Here is a 26,404-nt window from a genome sequence, read left to right as displayed (position 1 = left end):
AGGACCCAATACTGAACCCTGAGGGACTCCACTAATAACATTAGTCCACGATGAGCAGTGTCCATTGATTACCACTCTCTGTCTTCTCCCCCTCAACCACCCCTTTATCCATAGCAGCAATTTGCCTCCAATGTCATACTGCTCCAATTTGTGCAGCAGTCTTCCATGTGCAACAGTATCAAAAGCCTTTCTAAGATCCAAGTATAATATCAAAGTTATTCCCTGCATCCAGTTCTTTTGTGACTGCATCATAGTATCCAATCAAATTGGTCAGGCAAGACTTCCCCTTAACAAAACCATGCTGTGTCCAAGCTATAACTGAAGTCTTGTCTAGATGATCCTGCAGTGCTTCTTTAACCAGTGCCTCCATTAATTTTCCGGGAACAGAAGTTAAACTCACAGGTCTATAATTACTTGTGTCAGCCTTTGATCCTCCCTTGTGAATTGGGATCACATTTGCACATCTCCAGTCTATGGGTACCTCCCCTGAGTCCAAGGAAGCTCTCATAATTATGGCTAAGGGTTTGCTTACTTCCTTTGCTGCCTCCTTTAATATAACTGGATAGATCCCATCCATCCCAGGTGCCTTTCTTGTGTTTATCTTCAACAATTTCTCCTCCACTTTACTCTCAGTTATTACAAGATTCTCTAGCTTACTGCTAGAGTTGAATACACCTCTGGCATTTCCCACGCTGAATAACTCCTCATGTGTGAATGTCGATGCAAAATATTCATTTAGTTTGTTAGCTACCTGAGCAGGGTCATCAACAGTTGACCCATCGATATCAAGTGGACCAATCTGATTCATCCCCTTCCTTCTAGCATTTACATAAGTAAAGAACTCTTTGCTGTTTTTCTTCGCATCCCTTGCCAAGGATCTCTCGTAATCTGCCTTCGCCTGCCTAACCTCCTTTGTAACTTGGTTACAGATCAACTTGTATCTATCATAGGCTTCTGTGTCACGTGATAATTTGTATGTATCCCATACATTTTTCTTCTCTGCCATATGCCTCATTAGTTCATCTGACATCCATTTAGGCCTAAACCTTGAACAATATTTCTTAGTTGGTATGTAAAGCCTAGTAGCTTCCAAGATAAGTTCTTTGAATGCTTCCCATTTTGAATTTGCTGTTGGTAACATCATCAGTTGATCCCACTGTATAGAATTTAAATACTGTCTCAGTCCATGGTAGTCACCTTTACGAAAGCAATACCCTTCCCTTGACCCCTAATGGTACTTACCTCTTTGAGTAACTCCCACTTCAGAACACTGTGATCACTGCCACCTAGTGGTTCATTTATCTGCAGATTCTTAATGCATGAAGAATCACTACTGATAATCAAATCAAGAATATTACTCCCTCTAGTTGCCTCCCGAACATGCTGATGTAGAAAACAATCATCCAATAAATCCACAAAAGCCTTGCTAGTGTGTGAGTGACCAGCCCCCAAATTCCAGTCAATATCTGGGAAATTAAAATTCCCCATTATAAGACTCTCTGATTTACTGGCCCACTGTATTTCTCTGTACAGTTTCTTATTATACTCATCAGAGTCATTAGGCCTATAGCACACTCCTACTCTCAATTTTGATCTCCCAATGCTTATATCACACCAAACTGACTCGACACTGCACTGTCCAGCGATGTCGACTGGCTTCACTTCCTTGGATTTTATGTGTTTCTTGACTAATAGCATAACCCCTCCTCCCTTCCTATCCTGTCTATCCTTTCTGTAGACAATGTACTCCCCAAATTCCAGTTCTGCATTCCTTATATCTGTGTGACACCACGTCTCTGAAATCCCAACAATATCTGCCTTTGATGTTTCGAGCAATACCTCAAATTCATCAAATTTATTTACTAAACTCCTAGCATTGGTGTACACGCAAGTATACATGCACCTGCTCTTCCTCTTAGCCACCCTAACACAACTCATGTGTTCACTTGTACCCCCATGATTCCCAGCAGTCTCTGAAATAGCCTGCATCTTATTTTCCAGGCTGCTGCTCATTTCAATAGAAGCAGTGCAAGAATCACTTTCACCTCTGCCAGTGGCTACTGTTAATCTATTAGTCCTTGTATCCCCCCAGTCTAGCAGTTTTCCGACCCACCCAACACTGCCTCAATAGCATCAGCAAACATTCTTGCACCCTTTCTATTTAAGTGTATCCCATCCCTGTAGAAGCAGTCTCTCCTGTTAACAAGTACAGACCAGACTGTAAAAAATTCTACCCCTTGAGCCCTGCACAATCTTTCCAGGGCCGAATTGATCGACAGGGCTCTTCATATACTCCCTCCTATCGTGTTTGGGCAGAATTGCAGACACTTTCAAATTCAACCCTAATTCACGGCTTTTTTTCATCAGTGACCTGTACTTGTTAAGTAATTCCGCCCATCTCCTACTCTTAATATCATTAGTGCCAACGTGTACAACTATATCACCTTTTGTGCCCTTAAAAGATGATATCCGCTCTACAAGGTCATCAGCCTTTGCCCCTGGCAGACATACCCTGGTCCTGTTCCACCTATCCTTTTTACAAAGCATATTTCCCGTTTCCCTGACAATAGAGTCACCAACAACTACTAGTTCCTTTGTGACCAGCGCATTCTGCCTTGGGGGTTGCCACTGTGTTGCACGATGACCAAGTACAAGCTCTGGCATTGGTGTGGGCAGCTGAGAGCTTGATGGGCCCCTCACTTGTAATCCTTCGAGGGCATCCACCCTGTCCTTCAAGCTCTCATATAGGCCCATAACAACGCTGAGTTGTCGCCTGATTTCCTTACACTCCTTGCATCGCGCGCACATACAGACATCCCCCATGGCAGTATCATGTCCCATACCTGACTGCTCCGCAAACATCAAGCAAATAGTGGATCTTAAAAGGCTGTGATTCAGAGGACAACTGCCCCCCTCAGTTCTCCTCTGAGCCACAGCATTCCCATTAGCTTGAGCCTTTTGCTTTGCTGCTCTGGTTTGAGTCATGATTTCGATTTACTTTCAATAAAATTTCAATTTCAATTTCAATTTCTTTGTCAAAATTAAATCCTAAACTTGTATCCCAACACAGTTATAACGCTATATTTATGTTTCAGTAATGAGTGTTATCTACGAAATCTACGAGTGTTATCTACGAAATATTTATGTTTCAGTAACGAGTGTTATCTACGAAATCTACGAGTGTTATCTACGAAATATTTATGTTTCAGTAACGAGTGTTATCTACGAAATCCCTTTATATAACTTCCGTATCAAGTTATGTATTAATTATTTATTTTTACTAATTATTTATGTTACGTAACCTAAGTGGTTATATGTATAGTTAAAAGTACAATTTAATTGCCAATGAAGTTCAACAAGATTAATAGATTTTACTGATTAATTTTCCCGTAACAATGGCGGCTATTTACGAATGGTAAACACGTGGATTTGATACCCTTTCCAATACTAAGTAATACCTACAAAATCTCTATCTAAGTTACTTTAAACTTAAGTACCATAAATAGGAATATAAAGCTACTCTAGAAAATAAGTTAATATGTCAATTTAAACTAATAAAGCAGAAAATAAATCAGAAAAACTTCTCTGTTCCAAGAGCGGCAGAAAGGCACGTCCACACCGGCAACTCTCGCCCTCAGACGAAGTGTCTCGGCTCCTCACTTGGTTCACCTTGAGCTTCGTCAGCATTTTCTTCTTTCAGTATCGCTGTCTGCAAGTCAGTAAGTTCTTCGTTAGATAATTCCTTCTCTTCTTTATCTGTTAACTCCTCCACACCTCTGGCATCAACCTCCAACTGAAGTAGCTCTCCGGTCATTGCAATCTTATCTGTAACCTCTTCATATGATTCATCTTTTTCAAATCCTTTGAAGCATTTTATGTGCCGTGGGCATATTTTCTTCCATGCGCCATTTAAATAACTTTTAGTAATTTCTGTAATTTTTAGTAATTTACCATGCCATCTTAATGTTTAAGATGGCATGGTAAATATTGTAAGATTTCTAAAAGTTTCTTAACATAAAATTTTTCTCGTCTACAATGCCTGAGCAAATGTTGTGCATAAATAGTAAGCTTTTAAATTCGAAATAACACCTTGATCCATAAGTTGGATGAGTGAAGTTCTGTTTGGCGGTAGAAATATGACTCATGTTTGAATTGAAATCATCTAGATGCGTAGGATTTCCAGGAGCATTATCTAATAGAAGCAAAACCTTGAAAGGAAGTTGTTGTCTTTACAATATTTTTCAACCTTGGGAATGAAGCAGCATTTAAACCAATCCTCAAAGAGAGATATTGTTATCCATGCTCTCTGGTTTGATCAGAAATGCATGGGTATGGTGGCTTTATTGATGCCCTTAAATGCACGAGGATTTCTAGAATGGTATAAAAGCAGTGGTTTTAATCTGGAATCTCCCAATGCATTAGCCCTAAGCAAAAAAGTAGCCCTATCTTTTGAAGCCATGGAAACTGGCATTGTCTTTGCTCTTTGGCAATGTATATTCGATTCGGCATTTTTTTCCAATACAGAGCAGTCTCGTCACTGTTAAAAATTTGCTGCATTCAATAGTCGCCTTTGTCAATAATTTTTTCCAACACATCACAAAATTTCTCTGCAGCTGGCAACACTGGCAATCAGCACTGGCAACTTCACCACATATTTTAATGTTGTGGAAACTAGCGCGATGCTTGAACCCATTAAACCACCTGTTGCTTGCCACAAACTTGGGTTGGGGTTCGCCGTACTTATCCTTAATATCTTTATAAATACTTGTTGCTTTTGCTTGAATGGTCATTAGACTCAGGGGCACTCACTTCTGAATCTGATTTTCCATCCATATTATTAATACCTGAATGCTGTTTTGTGATACCCTGTTGATCTTAAGTGTGTTGATCCTTTAACATGTTCTTTTATATGTGCACTGTCCTATAAAATTGTATTCACTGTTGAAGCAGTGAGGCCTAATTCCTATGCAGTGGACTACAAACTTTGTCCTGCTTCGTACTTCTTAATAATTTTCATCTTTATTTCTAAATCAATTTTGTTTCGTTTTCTGGCACTACCACCATTTGCACTTTTAGTTGGTTGCTTTCCCTTCATCATTGTAATACGTAAAATAGGAATGAAGAAAAGTTTCTGAAAATTTGTTTTATATGATTGAAGATTTCAGTGAAAGGGAATATTTCACCATAATAGCGTAAAAACCCACACAATTCCAGTTATTGGTATTATCGCAAATGCAATAAGATCAAGTTTACTCCGTTTATAATTAGATGCACTAACAGAAAAGTCCGATAAACTGGAAAGTGCAAATTGTTTTTGTTGTTTTATGGTCATGACCTCCAGAAATGTGCTTTAGAAAAATATCACAAAGGCGTTCAAAATTGATTCTTATAACGGAACATATGATAACGATGAAAGTGTAGTGAAATTTCCATTATAAAAATTACCTTTTAGAGAGATAATAACTTAGTAATATAGCGAAATTTTCACTTCCAAGGACTTGGAACGAATTACGAAAAAAAAAAAACCAGTGTCATTGGGTTCACATTACGATATTTTCAAATTACCTCCATTTTTTTCTACAGGATGCAAAATACATTTTCATGATTTTTTTAAGTTTGCACCAGCCGGCAAAAACTTACGTAAAGTCGAATTTCTGTAAGTCGAGGAGTTCCTGTATATGGACCAAAGAAATGCTTACACACACACACACACACACACACATATCAAGCATTCACGTATGAGGCCTCAAAAATTCAAAGAGCCTTCTGAAATTTGAAAATGTGCCAGGCAGAAATGTTTGAGATGAATTGGAAGCTTATACTACAGTAATAAAATTACGTAACTTTAAAGGATGTGTTAGGTCATGCAAGACATTATGCTACTATCCTAACATATACTAGATATATATAATAATTTACTATATACGCAGTAAAGGATGTGTTACTATGCTAACTATCCTGTGTATATATAGCAATTTCATGGGCATTGTTGATAAAATGAATGAGCTTGAAGTCCTGGTTAGGACAAACTAGTACTCACATAACAGAGCTAAGAGAAATATGTTGTCACACAGAAATAGGGAATGAAGAGTTTTAGTATGGTATGTATAATGTGTTTAGGAAAGATATACAAAATAGGAAGATCAATATTCAGTGCTAATATTCAGAAAATGTCTATAAAAATTATAGCTAAATTTTAATCTTGAATTATATACTGTTTTGTTTTCAAAGTAGTTTTTGTATGAAGAATAGCATCCATCTCATATGAATGAAAGTGCTAAACATATAACATTTTCTTACACATAATTTTCAAGTGTTGTAATAGAAATAGTAATCCTCTCTTTAAGATGATGTATCCACTGAAGAGCTCCAGAAACTGGTGGTACACATCTGTACACAGAGCCTTTGCCTGTAATATCCCAAGAGGTCTCATGTTGATCAAGAAGTTTCTTAGCAAGGTTCAATTCAGCAACTACTTTGGATATTATGTGTGAATGACATGCAACAAATTTAGCCATCACAATGGGACGAGTTATCTGGATATCAAACAATTTCATAAGCTATAAAAGAAAACAATAAAATAAAGAAAATAAAAGAAAACTATAAAACATAGAAGAGAGCTACAAAAGAAAACAATAAAACTATTAAAAGCACAAAAGAGATATAAAATAACTTAATTTTTTAAAAAATTAATATTTTGATTGAATGCATATCGCCAATAAATCATGCTGCATGGGGGCACTGAAGTAGCAGAAGTATAAAATTTAGTCTGAAATGACAGAAGACTGAAAATTCACGCAATGGCTGAAGAGGTTTGTTTCTTATTGTACATGTCAGGCCATTTCAACTGAAGATCTGGGGATGATAGAGAGGCAAAAACAAAACAGCAGTTTTTGGATGAAAATTAAAAGTAATTTCCTTCTCTTCCTTTATTACAGAGCCTTTACTATAACATCACTGAAGATGTGGATACTATTAAAGAAAAATGTATCCACATCTTAAACAGAGTAACTAGTAAATATGGATATATAAAACATATATTCAAGACAGATGTAATATTCAATCAACTTCTCAATAAAATTGATATTTTTTGATATACTTTACTAATATCTAGTATTTAGAACTTTTCTTTTCATAATATTATCATATAATTATATACAGTAAACCCTCGCTAATCTAGAGTAATTGGTGGGAGAGGTTATCTGGATTAAGCGATAAGGATTAAAGTCATCTGAATTAAGGCTGCCAGAGTAGGCGATGGGGTTTTGTCAATGATATATAGGAATTTTGCGAGCATGGATAAGGAGGTGATTATTCCCTTGTATAAGGCAGTAGTCAGGCCACAACTTGAGTACTGCATACAGGTCTGGAAGCCTCATTTTAGGAAGGATGTAGAGCTGCTAGAACGAGTACAGAGAAAGAAAACAAGACTAGTGAGGGGAACCAAGGGATGCTCTTATGAAGAAAGGCTTAAGTTCTGCAAATTGCAGCATCTGGAGACTAGGCACCTGCGAGGCGATCTGATCGACGTGTATAAGGCCTTGAATTGATTGAGCAGGCTCAATGCTGATAGGATTCCTCTTGCTCAGATTACAAATCTGACAGGTTGGTTGGTTGGTTTGGTTTTTAATGGCACATTGGCAGCTAAGGCCATAATGCGCCAAGACAAAATCTGACAGGGCATAAACTGAAATTGAGGAAAGACAGTTGTTGAATAGATGTATGGAAATTTGTCATTCGTCAGTGGGTAGTTGATTGCTGGAACAAACTTCCATCTGTTGTTGTGGAAGTTGATAGCTTAAATAAATTCAAGGCAGAACTAGACATTTGGAATGAATGGATGGGTGAAATGGGAAGGGCTTTTTTTTATTTTTTTGGCTGATGCTGTATAAGCTTGCTCTCTTGCATTGTATGCCTCTACTAATGCTAATAATCTAGAATAGTGAAGCAAAAGATAGCCCAAAAGACAAAAAAAAGAACCTCAGAACACAAATAAATGGAAAGTTTAATGATATAGGTAGTGTCAATGAAAATAAATTTTAAAATATCACCGTAGAGCTTTTATTTAAAAACTATTTAGATAGTATGAATCAGAGCTGAAATACTCAATATGTTCTACGTTGATAATAATATTAGTAAATTAATAAGAGGAGTTTATCTCAATATAGTACGTGGAACACTTCCGTATGATACCCTCCAGAAATTAAAACGGAAAAAACGAAAAAATCGACAACTTACCGGTACATTAAAGTAAAATATAAATAATTAAAGTAAAATATAAATAATTAAATAATCAATTTAACACAATTCAAAATCAATTCAAAACAATTAAAATTCAAATTAACGCAATTAAAAGAATCTAACGAAAATATTCAAAACGATTTTCCTTCCTGAAGCTGACAATGCTTTTCGACCGACTGTCGTGATCACAGGAATGAAAATTGATTTTCATTCCTGTGATCACGACAGTCGGTCGAAAAGCATTGTCAGCTTCAGGAAGGAAAATCGTTTTGAATATTTTCGTTAGATTCTTTTAATTGCGTTAATTTGAATTTTAATTGTTTTGAATTGATTTTGAATTGTGTTAAATTGATTATTTAATTATTTATATTTTACTTTAATTATTTATATTTTACTTTAATGTACCGGTAAGTTGTCGATTTTTTCGTTTTTTCCGTTTTAATTTCTGGAGGGTATCATACGGAAGTGTTCCACGTACTATATTGAGGTAGACTCCTCTTATTAATTTACTAATTTAAAAACTATAAAAAGACAATACATTTATCATTTGATAGATGGATAAATGTTTTGTCTTTTTATACAATTATGAGGTGGCAATGGTGTTCACACACCAACGCCACTTCATTGTTGCTGTGAATACCACTTAAATACAGCTTCTTCCAGCAACATTTCTTTGGCTTTTTTTAATGTGTCTATTTGATACACTGCTTTTATCCTCCCCACATTGAATTTTAAAGGAAATGTCTTTATAGATTCTTTTTGTTTTTTGATATCTCGCAAAGCCTGTTGGCCAATACCAAATTCTTCAGCAATTTTGTATTTCCAGCAACACCATTTTCAAGTTGTTCTATTACTTTGAGCTTGTCAATTAATGATAGTTAAAGTAAAGTGTTTTCTTTTTATTTCACTTTTTAATTCTTTACAACCCATAATTATATAAAATATGTTAACTTATATACATATCTATATATATATAAAGTACACAAATGAAGCAATATAACCAATAACATCCATCCGACTCAGAGTCAACAACGATACTGAACCACACGCATGTCAATGTAATGTACGATCCATCTCTCTCTCTCTCTCTCTGTGCAGTCAATCAGTGTGCAGTGAGAGTTACTCATCTGCCTTCCTAAATCCCGCGTGTCTTTCAAAGTACTCAACTGTGAACAGAATTTTTCATATTTCGATCCAGATAGCCCGCTGTATTATATTATAATACAGCGGGCTATCTGGATTATAATACCCCACTGTATTATATTATAATGTGTGAATCCACAAACACACATAAAAATACATCTATATTTTTATATGTATATATATGCACATATATAAAATATATGTACATGTATAAATACATAAACTTTTCATATATATATATATATATATATGCATATATAAAATTTTCATATATATATATACAGGATGTCTCAAAAATACATGGCATAACTTCAGGAATGAGTTCCTCATGTGCAGACAATAAAAATATTTTATATCAACATAATTCCGGAAATGCTTGGTTCCTGAGTTATTAACCGGAATGTCTTATCTCCCGCAGGTGATTTCCTTCATCACAAGGTACTGACAGAATCTGGTGGTTTTCCATTCCGACCATGAACTCAAATCAGGAGCAAGCAGATATGCACTTTATGTACGGTTTGGCAGACAGCAATGCTCTGGAGGCTCGTTGTTTGTACCATGAAAGGTTTCCAGAATGAAGATGTTCAGACAAGAAAACGTTTGAAGGTATCCATCGCCACCTTTGTGAACATGGGACCTTTACACATCGTGCTGCCGCCAGAGGAAAACCAAGATCTACTACTCCTGAAGTAGAGGAGGAGATTTTGAATGTTGTGCATGCCACTCCTGGAATCAGCACATGCAGAATAGCAATGAAACTGGCTGTTCAATGTTCAACTATTTGGAGAGTGTTGCGAGAACACCAACTGTATCCTTACCATCTGCAATGGGTACAGATGACAGGCCTTGTCATCAACAGATTACCCTACGCGAGTAATGTTCTGCCAGTGGTTCTTGCAGTAGTGCGGTACAACTCCTCACTTTCCTGCCTTAGTAATATTCACAGATGAAGCACAGTTCACACGAGACAGAATCCAAAACTTTCACAATCAGCATGTATGGGCTGAGGAAAACCCACATGCAATTCTTCCATCACATCACCAATAGCAGTTCAGCCTCAACATCTGGGCGGGTGTTTTCGGTGATAAGTTATTTGGGCCCACGTACTTCCAAACAAATTCACAGGGCAGGCGTACAGAAACTTTCTGGAAAACAACATGCCTGGATTCTTGGACAACACACCACTGATTCATCAACAAGTGCACTTCATGCACGATGGTTCTCCCGCACATTTCAGCCAACTAGCCCGCAATTACCCGAACCGAAGGTTTCCTGGTCGGTGGATAGGTAGAGTTGGACTAACTGCCTAGCCTCCACGCTCATCTGATTTAAACCCACTAGATTTCTTCTTGTGGGGCCCTTTAAAGTCACTGGTGTATTTGACTCTGGTAGCTGATGTGGAAACTCTCAGCAATCGAATTGTGGCAGGTAGTGAGACAATACAAAACATGCCAGGAATTTGGCATTGTCTTCGCGAGTCCATGAGAGTCGATGTGAGGCCTGTATTCAGGCAGAAGTGGACATTTTGAACAATTACTATAAGGTGATGTGAACAGTTAAGTGTCATAGACAGACCTTCAAAACTCGAAAACCAAGCATTTCCGGAACTATGTTGATATAAAATATTTTTATTGTCTACATATGAGGAACTCATTCCTGAAGTTATGCTGTGTATTTTTGAGACACCCTGTATACACACACACAATATATAATCATAATAATTGGTTTATGATTACTTATTTATTTATTCTCTCTATCTATTCTATGCTATTAGTTGTAATTCATTTAACCTCATATTATTACATTAATTTTTACTTAACTCACTGCATGCTATATAAAAAAGCCATTATTAATTAAAAATTTTTTACCTAACTTACTTAACTTACTATTCTCTTAAAATTTATTTTATTTTACTATCCCCTCTCAGCTATAGTTGCTTTGCACTGGTCGGAGCGTGGGTTCCACATGTTCTATATATTCGGGTTTTTCATAACCGTTCCATGTGTTAGCTGTACTTTTGTTCTCCAACAAAAGTACAGCTAACACCAGTGCATCTGCCTCAATGTAAAGAACCATGGGGTACTTTTGTTCTCGGTGGATTTGCCAGATTTTTTTTGGCTAGGGGCCGCTTTACTCAATAAATGAAAAAAAAAAAAAATCTACTTTTGCTTTCCCAGTAAAAAAAAAAAAAAAAAATATATATATATATATATATATATATATATATATTTGTTCCATTCAACTTTTGGAAACTCCACCATCGATCTATCATACAGATAGAGATCTGCAATATCACACATGCCCCTCTCTTTCTAAACAGAAAGAGAGTTATGGAGCTGATCACTAGCCTTCTTTTGACATATTTGAGATCACTCTCTTTCTTTTGACAGAACTCAGCAGTCCAAAAGCTGATTGGAAGTACAGCTTCCTGAAGCCATCCATCAAGTAGCCTCATGATGGTGCAGTAGTTTAGTTAGCCAGTAGCACAGTGAGCTGTATCATGACACAGAACAAAGAGCTGCATATGACACTGCAGTAGTTCAAGGAGATGATCCATCCTAGTCTATTCTCTTGTCTGGTCATCAGCAGAAGATCCCCCATGTTGCTGTAGTTCAGTCACCCAGCAGCACAAGGAGCCGAATTATAACATTGTAGTAACAGGCATTATAGTATTAGTTCAGTCACAAGAGTCATAATAGTTGAGTCATGAGTGTAGTAATTCAGGTGTCATGTAGCAGTTGCAATGCAACACAATGAACTGTATAAATTTTTGTAGATTCCCTAAACAGCACCAGTAGCTGTGGTAGTAATTAATTAGTGTCCGAAACATCAGCAATGTACTAATCTTACTACATTAGATACTTTGTTTCACCTAAACTATAAGAAGTCACCCAGTATACTAGAAGTTGCTTCCAATTATTGATAGCCTAACCCCAGGGGTTCACATCTGGTGAGTATGGGTTTGGCAGCACACCCAGGGTCCTGAGCTGGATATCATCATTCTTCTCTCTCTCTCTCTCTCTCTCTGGTGCAGCATAAGCCTCAGGCTGTGTTTTTCACAGAGTAATAGCAAGAAAGAACTTGACAGGTTTCGAATGCCTGTTTTTGTAACTTTGTAACGTAGGCACATGGCATCACACAGGTGCTGCTCACATTTCATGTTTATATTTCAATCGCATATTCAAAGACTGCTGTTCTAGTTCAAGGTTACCCATCAGTTACCATCCCTAACTTTGTAAATATAGCAGCATCTCGGCTTGGAAGGATGGTTCAGAGCTTTTGAGGAATAATTAGCTAAAAATACATGAGAGCTCTCAATAGGTTGAGTTTTGTGAGGTTTGCAAAGTAAATAAGTACTCTACTCTTGCAAGTTTTTTTTTTATATGTAAAACTACTGAATTTTCCGATATGCTAAGTCAGATTCTTTTTCTTTTCTGTTTGATTTATATAAAAAAATAAAAAATAGTTTTGTTGTCTTTATATATAAAACTACTGAATTTTCTGATATGCTAAGTCAGATTCTTTTTCTTTTCTGTTCGATTTATATAAAAAAATAAAAAATAGTTTTAAAATAAAATAAAAAATAAAAAATTGCTTATATAAAAATAGTTTTGTTGTCTTAATTATTGTCATTTAGTTATTTATTTGAAAAAAAAAACATTATCAATAATATCTTTGGTCATGTATGGTAATTGAGAATTGTTAAGAGCAAAATAAATACAGTAATGTAATGCAAGAATTTTGAGTAAAATATAATATTACATTACGTGTTTGTGTATATATATAAAAAAATTAATGGTATAAGAAATTAAATAAGGTGTAGCAAAATGGTGTAGAAATATGGTTTATGGCCTAGGGATACTGCGTTTTACAGAAAGGAATCCAATGACCATTGAATATATATAGGATAAATGAAAAGAATAGGGAGGAGCATAGAATACAGAATAAGAACCGCGAATGAAGATATGGAAAACATGAAAAAATATAAAAGTACATACCACTGTATAACTCATAACTTCAATGTTGTCTTCAGGGTCAACCATTGATTTGTTTGAATTGAATGAAGTATGACCCACCATCTCTTTCCCCTCCTACAGTTTTCATCTCTTCTGAACACATTATATTTACCATAATGAAGTTCTTTATTCTCTATTTCTATATGGCACCATGTTCCTGTCATTCCTACTATCATTGAGTGACCTGGTCTAGAGGTCAAATTCATTTAATTATTGACAGTACTTCTGTCATTAAACAGGCAAATTAATTTTTTTAATTAATTAATTTTATTGATTTTATAACTCTTATACATCCCTTAAAGCTACTTAAACATGTTTTTCTCCTTATGGTCTGTGACTGCTGGTGGTTTTGGTTTTTGTGTCTATTTCATGACTTTTTCTATGCATAAAGTAATTCAAAGTCTGCTGATTTTGTTCCACAGCAGTGACTGATTTAAAATCCTAGAAAATGTCTGCATTGATATACGGGTGAACTCCATTACTGCCAGTAAAAGTTGCTTCCACTGCAAGAGCAGCTGTGGCCAATGCTTTTTGTGACATTGATAATACCACTTGCTTTCCCCTGAAACACTTTTAATGACACCATTAAGGCACTGCAGCTCTTCTGTCATTCTCTCACCGGGTCATATAACATGACCCAGTACATCGTGAACTATTTTATTTGCCTACAATGGAAGGCTTACAGATGTTGAAATGCTGGATCCTCTAATTTAAATTGGATATTGGGAATATTGGGTGATAATTCATAAACAACAGGAATGTATATATTTCATTCAGATGTTTTCATAGTCATCATAGATGATTTCATAGTCCTCTGGAAGGAAGAGAGTCGCAATGCTGCTGGAAAAGTAAATACTTGTGGTAATGAGATGTCAGTTCTATCATATCACTAGGTACAACACACTTTCAGCATAGGACTCTGCTAGCTACTGGTAAGCCAATGAATACCACTCTTTCATTTCACTGACTGACTGAAGATTAGAGCACCTTGTTTAGGAGACCAATGATTATGTGATAGCATAATAAGTCAGTGCTGAATGTTGCTGCTGCAACAGATTTCATGTCAAGGGCATGAATGGCAACACAAGCAACATAAGCCTGTAGAGGCTTATGTTGCTGTGAAGCAGCATTATGCCATGCATTAACCTGCTGAAATGCCTTTATCACCTATTGCTGTGAATGCTCCATTTTTTCACTACAGTAAACAGTACTGCATATGGTACTATAGGGTAAGCTAACAGATGATCCATGATAATAAAAAAAGAATGCGAGCCTTCTTCATGTCAGAAGATCTGGACATGTCTGTGTTGTTCAAGGTACAAACTACAGCTACCATTTTCACCTTGTGTTAATTATCTAATATTTATATTCACATGCTGATGCTAGAGTGTGTTATTATCTGTTCTGTGGATGCAGTTATTCATTCCTTGCATATTCTAACTGCAAACATCCATGTTCCATTTCAGTGGCCTTTATATGTGATAAACTTCAGTCAACATCTTGGATGTACAGGGATCATATAGTGAATATGCTTTTGCTTGAATAACAAACTCCCATAACTTATGTGTTTAATAATAAACTCACCAATGGCAGTTCAACTAATCGAAAAATATACAGCCATTTAAAACAACATTTTTTTCATAACCACACATAACCACATATAATTATTATAATTATATGTGGTTATATGAGGTTCCAGACAACCACACATAATTATTATAATTATTTTTATATTTTTTTAGTTCTGTTGATGAAGAATTATTATTATTATATACAGTGACTAGAATTTCTGTAAATATAAACTGTGACATCTCATTCTAATGCAGCCACAATATTACAAGATATCATATTTTGAAAGTTACTCCATAAAAAGTGGCAAACAAAAAAAAACATAGTTAAAAAAGAAACCATCAATTCCAAACTGGAGAGATTGTGCAAAGCTCTGCTTAATATAACATTAAACAGATATCAATTTCTATAGAACATTAAAAACATTTACTATTTTCCCAGTGAAAAAGAAATCGTTCCTCAGAAAACACTAAAATAGTTCTTTCTTTATCTAGCTTACAAATAAAAACTGCTTCACTTGAAAATTGCAGAACTCAATATTTCATACATATTCAGAAGTAAATATTATTTAAAAATACGAAAGTTCAAGCTCAGTAAAAGTATTATGCATCTCACAAATTGTATTAGGATTATTCCTTTTATTTCATCAAAAACTAGCAAATAAGTGTGCCATTTTTTTTTATGTAATTACTTCAACTCACTTCAACATGTGATTGCAGTAAGAGTTTCTATTGCTCACTGGTACTGGATAATATCTTTATTCAAAAACAGGAATATGCCAAAGCTTACCCAACTACTGAAATTTAATGCCCTCTTTTCATTTTAAAATTAACAACTTTACTAGCATTTCTCATATGAATTCTCATAAAAATATTGAAAAAAATGTACCTTAAAGGAAGTACGAGCATCAGGACATTCCATACAACCTATACAGATCAGATCTCCTAATCGATTATCTAGCTCACAAATCTTCTCTTCAAAATTCTCGACATCTTTTACAAAACTCTACAAATAAAAAAATATATATATGTGATATATACATTAAAACACACACAACACCCTGAAATACCAACCCCTACTGGCTAAAGCTTTTTGAAAGTTACCCCATAATTATAATTCAATATTTAAAATTTTCCTTCCCAAGGCAGGAATTATGCTGCTGCAGGAAGGAAACCGTCAGTAAAACTACATTAAACAGTATAAAACAACCTGTAGGTTGACTGGCATATGGCAATTTGAATGACAATCAAACTGTTATCAAAAGTTTGTAATATTCAGTTCTGAGAGCATAATGGAAGTTTTGTGAGTCAAAAATTCTAATTTTTATTTTGTTTGTAAGATCAAAAATTCATGAATTTGTGATCACTGTATTCATATTATAGTTTATAAATAAAACCATATACCTGATGGATCTATATTCTTTGTCTACAGTCTTTCCTCTTTCTACAAATTTGAAATTAAAGTGACAATATTAACAAAATAAAACCTTAAGAATTACCATTAACACTTTAGTAGGCAAGTGGTCATGAGCAGGAGTGCAGAAGCACATGCTCTTTGAGTAGACTGAGGTTCAAACCCCTGACTGCTAAATACGGTCGATCTGCCAACCTGCACTGGACCAGTATGGCAGATTATGGTCCTTTCTCTCAACATGAACTGTTGAGGAGGCTTTCATACTGCAATGGGTTGAGTTGATAATGGCTGTAATTTACCTTTATCTTTTTTACCACAGACTTTTCATTTTCATATTTTTTTCTTGAAGTGAGTGTTGACATTTGCTTTTAGGTTTACACATGTATGAAGACCTTACCTTATTTTGGCTGCAGTTGCATTTCCCTGTTCAAGGTTCTACACCAGGGATCGGCAAACTACGGCCCGCGGGTTAATATTGTTTTTTACATGAAAAAAATTAAACATAAATCAAATTATGCGCTGCAATAGCCGATAGTCGAGTTGAAAATAATGACCGCACGTGGCGCTACTGGCGTCGCATATTCGCATTCTGTCATCTACTGTAGAACAAGTGTTGCCAGCATTTCTCTCAGTTTTGCTTTAGCTGTGCACGTGGTATTGTCTGTCACAGCGCTCTGCGACCTTTTTTTTCCTTTTATTTATTACCCACCATTTCCATGTCACCCTCAAGACCAAATATGAAAAGAAAAGTGGACTTCGAATGTTGTGCTTTTAAAGCTGAATGGAGCGTGAATTATTTTGTCATAGAAATAAATGACATAAGTATCATGTTTATTATGTAATGACACAATAGCTGTGCGAAAAAGAGTACAATATATGTCGTCATTACCGAACTAAACACGCAGCAAAATATTCAAAACTCACAGAAAATCAATGGAAGCTAAAATTGGAAAGTTTAAAATGTAATGCATCATCACAATGCAATTTATTCGTTAAAATAAAAAATGATAATGAAGCAGTAACTAAAGTAAGCTTACGAATAGCTCATTTATTAGCCAAGAAAGGGAAACCATTTATTGATGGTGAATTAATTAAATCATGTTTGCTTGTGGCAGCTGAAGAAATGTGTCCAGAGAAAATGGATTTGTTTCAATTTGTCAATCTTTCAGCGAGAACAACTGTTAGACGAGTTGAGGACATCGGGAGCCACATCAACAGTCAATTAAAAGAAAAGGCAAAAAATTTCAAGTGGTTTTCGTTGGCTCTTGATGAGTCTACAGACATTATTGATACTGCCCAATTGTTGCTGTTTATTCGAAGAGTCAATACTGAGTTTGAGGTTACTGAAGAATTAGCTTCTATGAATAGTCTGCATGGAACAACTACAGGCAAAGATATCTTCAAGGAAGTCGAGAAAATGCTAACACAGTACATTTGCAATGGAATCAGTTAAAATGTGTCACAACTGATGGTGGTAAAAATATGTGTGGAACGGGGAAAGGATTAGTTGGACAAATTTTTAAGGCTTGTGAACAAGCTAAATGTTCAGAACTTCTGGTAATTCATTGTATTATTCACCAGCAGGCTCTTTGTGGGAAACACCTCAATCTGTCATGTGTTATTGAACCAGTTGTATCAGTGGTTAACTTTATTTGCTCTCGTGGACTTAACCATCGTCAGTTTCGTGATTTTTTATTAGAGCTTGAAGCCAAATATCCTGATTTGCCCTACCATATAGCAGTTCAATGGCTCAGCAATGTTTTATTGAAATTTTTTGAACTCAGCGAAGCAATAGAAATTTTTTTAATGAGAAAACTGCCCACAACCACTATTATCTAACAATGAATGGCTATGGAAATTAGCATTTGCTACAGACATCGTGGGATATATTAATGAATTTAACTTAAAATTACAGGAGAAAACAGTGCTCATATGTGAAACGTATTCTATCGTAAAGTCATATCGTCAAAAATTTGCATTGTTTAAAACACAAATCACATTAACCAAGTTTGACCATTTTACATGCTGTAAAAAATTTCGAATATTAGCGAAATCCCCATTCCCAAAAAAATTTGCGTCGGATATATTTTCTGAACTTAAACTACAGTTACAACAGCGTTTTTCGGATCTTGATGCAAGTGCGAAAGACAGTTCCATATTTCAAAATCCATTTGGCTGTACAATTGAAGAGCTTCCATCAGACCTTCAATTGGAAGTGACTGATCTGCAAAATGATGATATGCTAAAGGTTAGGTTTAAAGCAATGGATCTAACCCAATTCTATAAATATCTTTCGGAAGATAAATACGGTCAATTAAAATCATATGCATGGGGATTTATATCTGTATTTGGGAGTACTTACCAATGCGAAAAGACATTTTCGAAAATGAAATATGTAAAATCGCAATACAGATCATTATTAACGGATGACCATTTACAAACAACTTTAATGATAGGAAGTACTATTGTTATTGTTATTATTTGGTTTTTAGGAGCATTAGCAACTAAGGCCATATTGCTCTGGGGATATGCGGTGGTCATTCCCTGACCTTTCTGCATCCTCCGTATTTGGTGGTCACGGGCTTGAACCCCCGGTCTAATCAAGACGCGTGTGCTATGTACTGCTGCTCCTGCCCACCTGGCTATGGAGGCGCCAGGAAGTACTAACTTTGAACTCCAGTATGATGAAATATTATCTCAGAAAAAAACAATTACATTCATCGCATTAGTACAAAATTTAACCAGTTCTATAATATGTTTATTAATAAATGGAAATATTTTATTCATTTTTTTGTGTCAGCATGTGTATAAATATTATGTAAAATATCACTTCCTAATAAAAATATTTTGAACCTGTTTCTTTTTTTTGTTGCTCTATGAGTAGAATTACTCATGTAAATATCTTCGAGCTTGCTACCTGGCCCGCCGAGCCTAAACATTTTACGATCTGGCCCTTTCCAAAAAAAAGTTTACCGACTCCTGTTCTACACCATTGTGCTTCCCTGAGTAGTACCAGCTTTCAATTTCATTCTATTTTTTTTTTTCTCTCCAGAATTTTCCTTTGTTTGTTCAGATTTAATTACAGCATGATTGTATGCAGCAGTAGCATAGTCAAAAAGCATAATCCATTTGCAGTTTTGTGCAAAAATTCCCATGTGATATAAAGTGTTAACTGTAATTGTTAATCTTTAGTTGATTACACCATATATGTCTTTGCTTTTCAGATATTTATAAAATTTTGACAATAGTGAAATTATAGTAATCTTATAATACCGTAATAAATCTGACTAAAAAATGAATAGCAAATGCTTAAAAAAATGCTTGGCATTTGCGTCCTTTAACCTCTTTATGACAACCAAGGATTGGAGATCTGCACTTCTACTTCCTTGCGCTCATTTTAAAATCTGTTTAAAATATTTTCACCCCATTCTCCACCTTAGTTCTTTTTAATGCTTCTTCCAACCTAAATTTAGCCACCATCTACCAATAAATTTATTGCAGATTTATACAAGGCGAGTACTGTTTTTTAAGCATTTGCTATTCATTTTTTAGTCATATTTATAAAATTAAATCTGTTTTTTTTTTTTTTTTTTTTTTTTTTAGAATGTTATGCACCTCAGTGCTCTAACTATTGCCAAGTATACATTAGTTTTATTTCCATGAATGTAACATACCTCATCTCTGAGATCAAGAACATTATAACTTCTTGTTGAAAAAATGGTATATATTTCGTGAAATTCCTCACAAATAGCCTTCAGTTCAATATTTAATATTCGATTTTCCACTCCTATTACTTTAAGTTCATCAAGTTGAAAATACTGTTGTGCAGTCTTAAATACATTCTGGAATAATAAATATTGAATGTTGAAAGAAAATTCAGCAAACATTAAAATATAAAATATAAAATTATTAGAAGGAATATTTTTATTAATGTACTAAAATATTTATTCAGTACACAACTGTAAATAAAAGTCACTTCACTTTTTATGGAATGTGCCATAAATGATTTATAACTACTACCTATTCAATTGCCTTAGTGTTCAGTTTGGTGTCAATAACAAATACAACACATCTATAACAGTGTGACTTCCATCAGTGGTGCAGTATGTTCCAATGAAAATTAATGTTGTGTTACGCCTGTCTAACATGTCAGATGAGTGGAAATTCTGATTCTGGTCTTCAATCCATGCTAATCCTTAATGAGTCCCAGTAGGAAAAAATCTAGTGGTGTGAGGTCTACAGATTTCACTGTCCATCGAAGATGATCCAATCACCAATTTAGAAAATTCACAGGACATGAACTTTCTATCTGCCCATATCATAACTCCTAGATCCCTTTCTTTCTCTACTCTTTTTAATTTAACTCCACCGAGTGTATAAGTTATTTTAGGGTGCTATTCCCCAAGTGTAAAACCTTGCATTTTGTTGCATTAAAACACAGCTGCCACATTTCTGACCATTCTCAAAGATTGTTCAAGTCATCCTGAAGGAATGCTTGGCATTGATCACTAACAATTATCCCAATCTTTACATCATCTGCAAATATCCCTTTGTTGATGTCATTTTTTTAAAATTAGAAACAACAGTGGTCAAAAAAGAATCAATTCTTGGGGGAATCCCACTTCTGATGTTACACCAGTCTGAAGGATATTTATTAATCACAACCCTCTATCTTCTGCCCTGCAGCCATCCTGTGATCTGTCTTATGATCTTGCCAGTAAACCCAATGCATTTCAGCTTATAGTTCACATGAGGGACTGAGTCAAATGCCTTGCTAAATAAAAACAATGTTGATAATTTTCCCTACATCCAGCTGATGAGTAACTGTGTAAAAATAGCTTACAAGGTAAGTTAATAGATTTGATAATAGACAGCTATTAAGTGCTCGATAATTCCTATATTCTATTATATTATGAAATCAACAGGATTACTTTTATTTGTGCTACTGCAACAGGATCTGGATAATTTAGGCAGATGGGCTAAGAAGTGGCAACTGAAGTTTAACCTTGACAAATGCAAAGTACTGCATATGGGTAGAAGTAACCCAGAGAAACGTACCAACTGTGTGGTACTACACTTAAGGTGGTAGAAAATGAAAAAGACCTGGGAGTAATTGTGCAAGCAGATATGAAGTTTTCTGAGCAATGCAGACAGGCTGCCAGGGCAGGTCATGGGGTTTTGTCAATAATATATAGGAATTTTGCTAGCAGGGAAAAGGAGGTGATTATCCCTCTGTATAAGGCAATGGTCAGGTCATGCCTTGAGTACTGCGTACAGGTCTGGAGGCCTCATTTTAGGAAGGATGTAGATTTACTTGAGCGTGTACAGAGAAGGGCAACAAGATTGGTGAGGGGAATGAAGGGATCCTCTTATCAAGAGAGGCTTAAGTTCTGCAAATTGCAGTGGCTGGAGACTAGGCACCTGCGCGGTGATCTGATTGAGGTGTATAAGGCCTTGAATGGGTTCAGCATGCTGAATTCTGATGGGATCCTTCCACTTGTTCAGATTACGAACCTAAGGGGGCATAAATTCAAATTAAGAAAGGACAGATGTAGAATAGATGTGCGGAAATTTGCCTTTAGCCACCGGGTGGTTAATTGCTGGAACAAACTTCCATCTGTCGTTGTGGAAGTTGATAGGTTGAATAAATTTAAGGAGGAACTGGACAGGCATTTGGAGGGAATGGTGTGTTGTTTTTTTTTTTTTTTTTGGCTGATTCTGCATAAGCTCATACACTTGCTTTCTTGCATCACATGCCACCACTACTACTACTATTTTTGATATAGGATGCTTCTTTTCCAACCAACTCTCCTAGTCCAACACACTAACACTTCTTTGTGAAGGCAATATAAATATTATAAAAAATGTGAAACATCTTCCCCACTGAGTCAGCATGTCTGCTGTGCAGTAGCGAATATGTTTCACATTTTTTATAAATTTATATTGCCTTCACAAAGAAGTGTTAGTGCATTGGACTAGGAGCATTGGTTGGAAAAGAAGCATCCTATATCAAAAATAAAGGTAATCCCTGTTGATTTCATAAGGTAAGTTAAACATGATTTTCCTTTAATAAAACCATATTGTGAGAATGTTATTTCAGAATGTTACCTCAGAATGTTATTTCTGTCTAAATGTCATTGATTGCACTCTTAATCATTGCCACCAAGATTTTCTCTACACTGAAGTCAGACTAATCAGTCTGTAGTTATTAGCTTCATTCTTAGAATCACCCTTATGTATTGGTGATATGTTAGCACTTCTCCAATCCAAAGGAATCTCTCCCCCAAGTCCGATAATGTCCTCATAATTAACCTCAGTGATTTTCAGTGCATTCCCTAGCTGCCTTCCTCAAAATTACTTGGTATGTGCCATCAATCCAGAAGCCTTACTTGTCTTTAGGCTCAAAAGTTTTTCTAATAAATAATCTTCTGAAATTTTGATATCATTAATTTCATGTTTTCCAGCTTCACTTCCACCATGAAGGGTATTTCATCAATATTTTATGAAGGGTATTTTATCCTAATAATTATTAATTTCAATAACAACATCAGCTGGGTTATTTAAGATTTTTCCCCACGTTACACACAAGTAGGAGTGCCAGATGTCCTGGTCTTCCTCTTATCCTAATAAAACCTCTCAGGACAATCAGTTGTCCTGATTTCAGATAACACTGCTTATTCAGTGGACAACAAAAACCACCTTGGGTAGAATCATTTTTAAGATTTATTTTTTTGTATGGTTTTATACCCTGACGTATTGTTGAGTATTCATGGTTGCTGTTAATACTGATATTTTTAACATTGTTATCAATTCTTATCAGTATACACACACACACATTTGTACATATCTAAAAACAAGTTTACACAATGGCATCGAGCACAGCAGACGTGCTGACTCAATAGTTTAATTATTATCATCATTGAAACTTTTAAGTTAAAAATATATAGGCTGTTATAATCTAAAATTGTGCTTTCTTTGCCCTTGGACAAAATGCCAAAGAGAAAGTGTCATGTTGAATAAACATACAGAAGAATTTCCATTCATCAAAAGAGGTAGAAATGAGATGGAGGCATTTTGCAAGCATTGCAACAAATATATAAGCATTAATCACAGAGGAATTTCTGGCATGAAAGATCATATCAACAGTCAGAATCATAATCATCCACTGCAACATTAGGTAGGTGTGGGAAACCATTACAAACTTTTTTGGAAAACAGGACAGCTCTGATGAAGAAAAAGTTGTTGCATCACAAATTATGTTTTGCACAATGTGTGTTTAAGCATCCTCAATCATTTTTCTCTGCAGACTGTGTGTTAACAAACTTCTGCCAAGTTCTTTAGTGATTCTAAAACTGCAAGGCAATACTCCTCAGAAAGGACAAAAATGTTAAAAATGATTACAGAAGTTCTGACACCATATTCAATAAATTTGATTTGCAATGAACTAAACAGTTGTTCATTTTATAGCATAAATATGATGCAAGTAGTCACAAATCTGAAAAAATATTCCCATTTGTCATTACTCAAATTAATGTAAAGCTACTGAAATTAGAAAACTTAAATGGGGGGAAATCAAACTTAGTGGCAAATTTTTGTATCAAACCTTTAACTAATTTGAAAATTGACATTAAAAATGCATTTCATTTGGAAAAAATAACATGAATGCAAATTTTGGTAGATAAGACAGAAGCGAGATAAATATATATTTTTTTTAAATTAAAAGCTGAAATTGGTACCGAAAGTGAAGGAATCGGGTGCTCTGCACATATTCTATACAACATATTGCAAGTTGCAACGTATGATCAAGACATGATGTTGATCACATTTTTCTGAAGATGTTTAATTATTAAATATCCTAACAGTTCTCACTCTTAGAACATAGAGATTAAAAGATTTTTCGTGATTTTGTAGATGTAGACTACAAGAAACTACTCTCCCATTCCAAAACTTGATGGATGTCATTAATGCCTGCAACAGACTGAATTTTGAAGTTGTTTGATTTTAATAATCCTTTAAGCGAGGCATACCTTTGGTTTGTTCATAGCTAAACAAGCTCATTTCACTTTCAAATTTTAATGAAGTTTTGGAAGTTCTAAAAAAAGACAATAATTATATTTATAACAAATGAAAAAGCAAACACCCACTTCCTGCCATTAAGTGTTGAATCAATATTAATTAAATCAGAAACATCAGAGAAGCTCTCAAAAAATGAAATCAAAATATTTCATAATGAAATTTCCCAGTTTAAAAAAAATTTCTATTCTTTCATGGATGAGCCTAACCAAGACACCAGTATGCCAGTGGGAAGAAGTGGAAAAAACATTTATATATCTTAAAAGTAAGCATATTGTTATAAACAACACCTTTCTTTTCAACCAGATGACCATCGTGGAAAATGAAATTTCCAAATATTTATTGGGTTGGAACGAAAAAATAGCATCGGCAAGATGGAAATACATATTTTCAAAAATGGAAACAGAATTTCTGGAACATTATAAAGACATTTTTAAAATATTGGAATATCTTTTTTTCTATTTCTGGCCACAATGGAAATGGAAACTCAGCCTTAGCTGCCTTTTCTGTGGGACTATTACAGTTGAGAGAATATTTTCATTGATGAAATACAATGATCCAATGAAAGAAATCGTCTTACCACCAAAAGCATTGAAAATATTCTTGAGTGTGTTGTAAATTTTGATTACATCTGCTGCAAAATGTATAATTTCATAGCACAAACAAATCTTTAATGAAGACTGCCAAATCCAACAGAAAGTATGAGTAATTTGTTTGTTTGTTATTTGGTTTTTAGGAGCATTAGCAACTAAGGCCATATTGCTCCGGGAATATGCGGTGGTCATTCCCTGACCTTTCTGCATCCTCCATATTTGGTGGTCACGGGCTCGAACCCCGGTCTAATCAAGAAGTGGGTGCTATGCACTGCTGCTCCTGCCCACCTGGCTATGGAGGCAGCAGTATGAGTAGTATTTCTTTGTCAATAACTTTTTTCTTCTGTATTAATTTGTTGCTTTTTACTATTAAAATGTTCTCTTTTCATGTTTTAATATAATTCTGTTCTATATTTTTTGTTTTTATCGAATAGGTATATATACTGTAAACGTATGTATAACATAATTTAACCCCAGGGGCTCACATCTGGTGAGTATGGGCTTGGCACACCCAGGGTCTGAGCTGGATATCACCATTCTTCTCTTTTTTGGTGATTCCCTTCTTCTCTCTCTCTCTCTCTCTCTCTCTCTCTCTCTCTCTCTCTCTCTCTCTCTCTCTCTCTCTCTCTCTCTCTCTCAGGGTAATTAGAATTTTTTTTTAGCTGGTGCACCATAAGCCTCAGGCTTCCTTGCACTATACGGCTAATAATAATAAATAACAATATATATTTTATATAAACATATATAATATATGTTAATATAAAAATAAATATATATTATGTATGTTTATTTTTATACATGTGGTCCCAATTTTTTTTCCAGGTGTGTCTCAGTTTTTCCTATTCATGTCTCATTTTTATCCCTGAAAATATGGGCATCCTACACAGAAGGGTCAGATCTAATTCAATTCTTCTTTCTATTTACATAGATGAAAAACTCCTTATCCTCATTCTTAGCTGTCTTACCCAATTCTTTCTCATACCCAGCCTTAGCTACCTTTTCTGTGGTACTATTACAGATCAACTTGTAACTGTTGTAGTCTTTAGTCTTTTCATCAGTCTGTAACTTTCCCATTCCATCTTTTTCTACTCTATTACACTAGACAGCTCTATATTCATCCATTTCAGCATCCCCTTCATGGTATATTTTCTTAATGGTATATATGTGTTCATAGCTTTTGTGATTATTGCTTTGAAGGTATTCCATGATTCTAATGTATCCCTTCCTCTGCAATCTTTCCAATTAAAAGATGCTATGTAGTACCTTAAACTACCATAGTCCCCTTTTCTGAAATTAAAACCAATGCCTTTAATTACTGCAACATCTTTCTACTAACAACTGCATGATCACTATTTG

General features: G+C 35.1%; 1 protein-coding gene across 1 annotated transcript in view; it reads right to left on the bottom strand.

Moving 5' to 3' along the window:
• The window catches only part of LOC150076713 (dynein beta chain, ciliary-like), a 42,934-nt gene extending 16,812 nt beyond the window's left edge, over positions 1-26,122 (bottom strand). The window contains exons 1-4 of the mRNA XM_090386623.1: positions 25,973-26,122; positions 20,057-20,224; positions 15,858-15,974; positions 6,301-6,560 (exon numbers count right to left, since the gene is read on the bottom strand). Coding sequence (XP_090242749.1) covers positions 6,301-6,560; positions 15,858-15,974; positions 20,057-20,224; positions 25,973-26,122 — 695 coding nt within the window. The remainder of the gene's footprint in view (positions 1-6,300; positions 6,561-15,857; positions 15,975-20,056; positions 20,225-25,972) is intronic.
• Positions 26,123-26,404: the final 282 nt, after the last annotated feature.

The sequence above is a fragment of the Mastigoproctus giganteus genome, chromosome 12 (genome assembly GCF_048544385.1).
Source record: "Mastigoproctus giganteus isolate SK-2022 chromosome 12, ASM4854438v1, whole genome shotgun sequence".
Taxonomy (NCBI): Eukaryota; Metazoa; Arthropoda; class Arachnida; order Uropygi; family Thelyphonidae; genus Mastigoproctus; species Mastigoproctus giganteus.
This window is presented reverse-complemented; position numbering and strand designations above follow the sequence as displayed.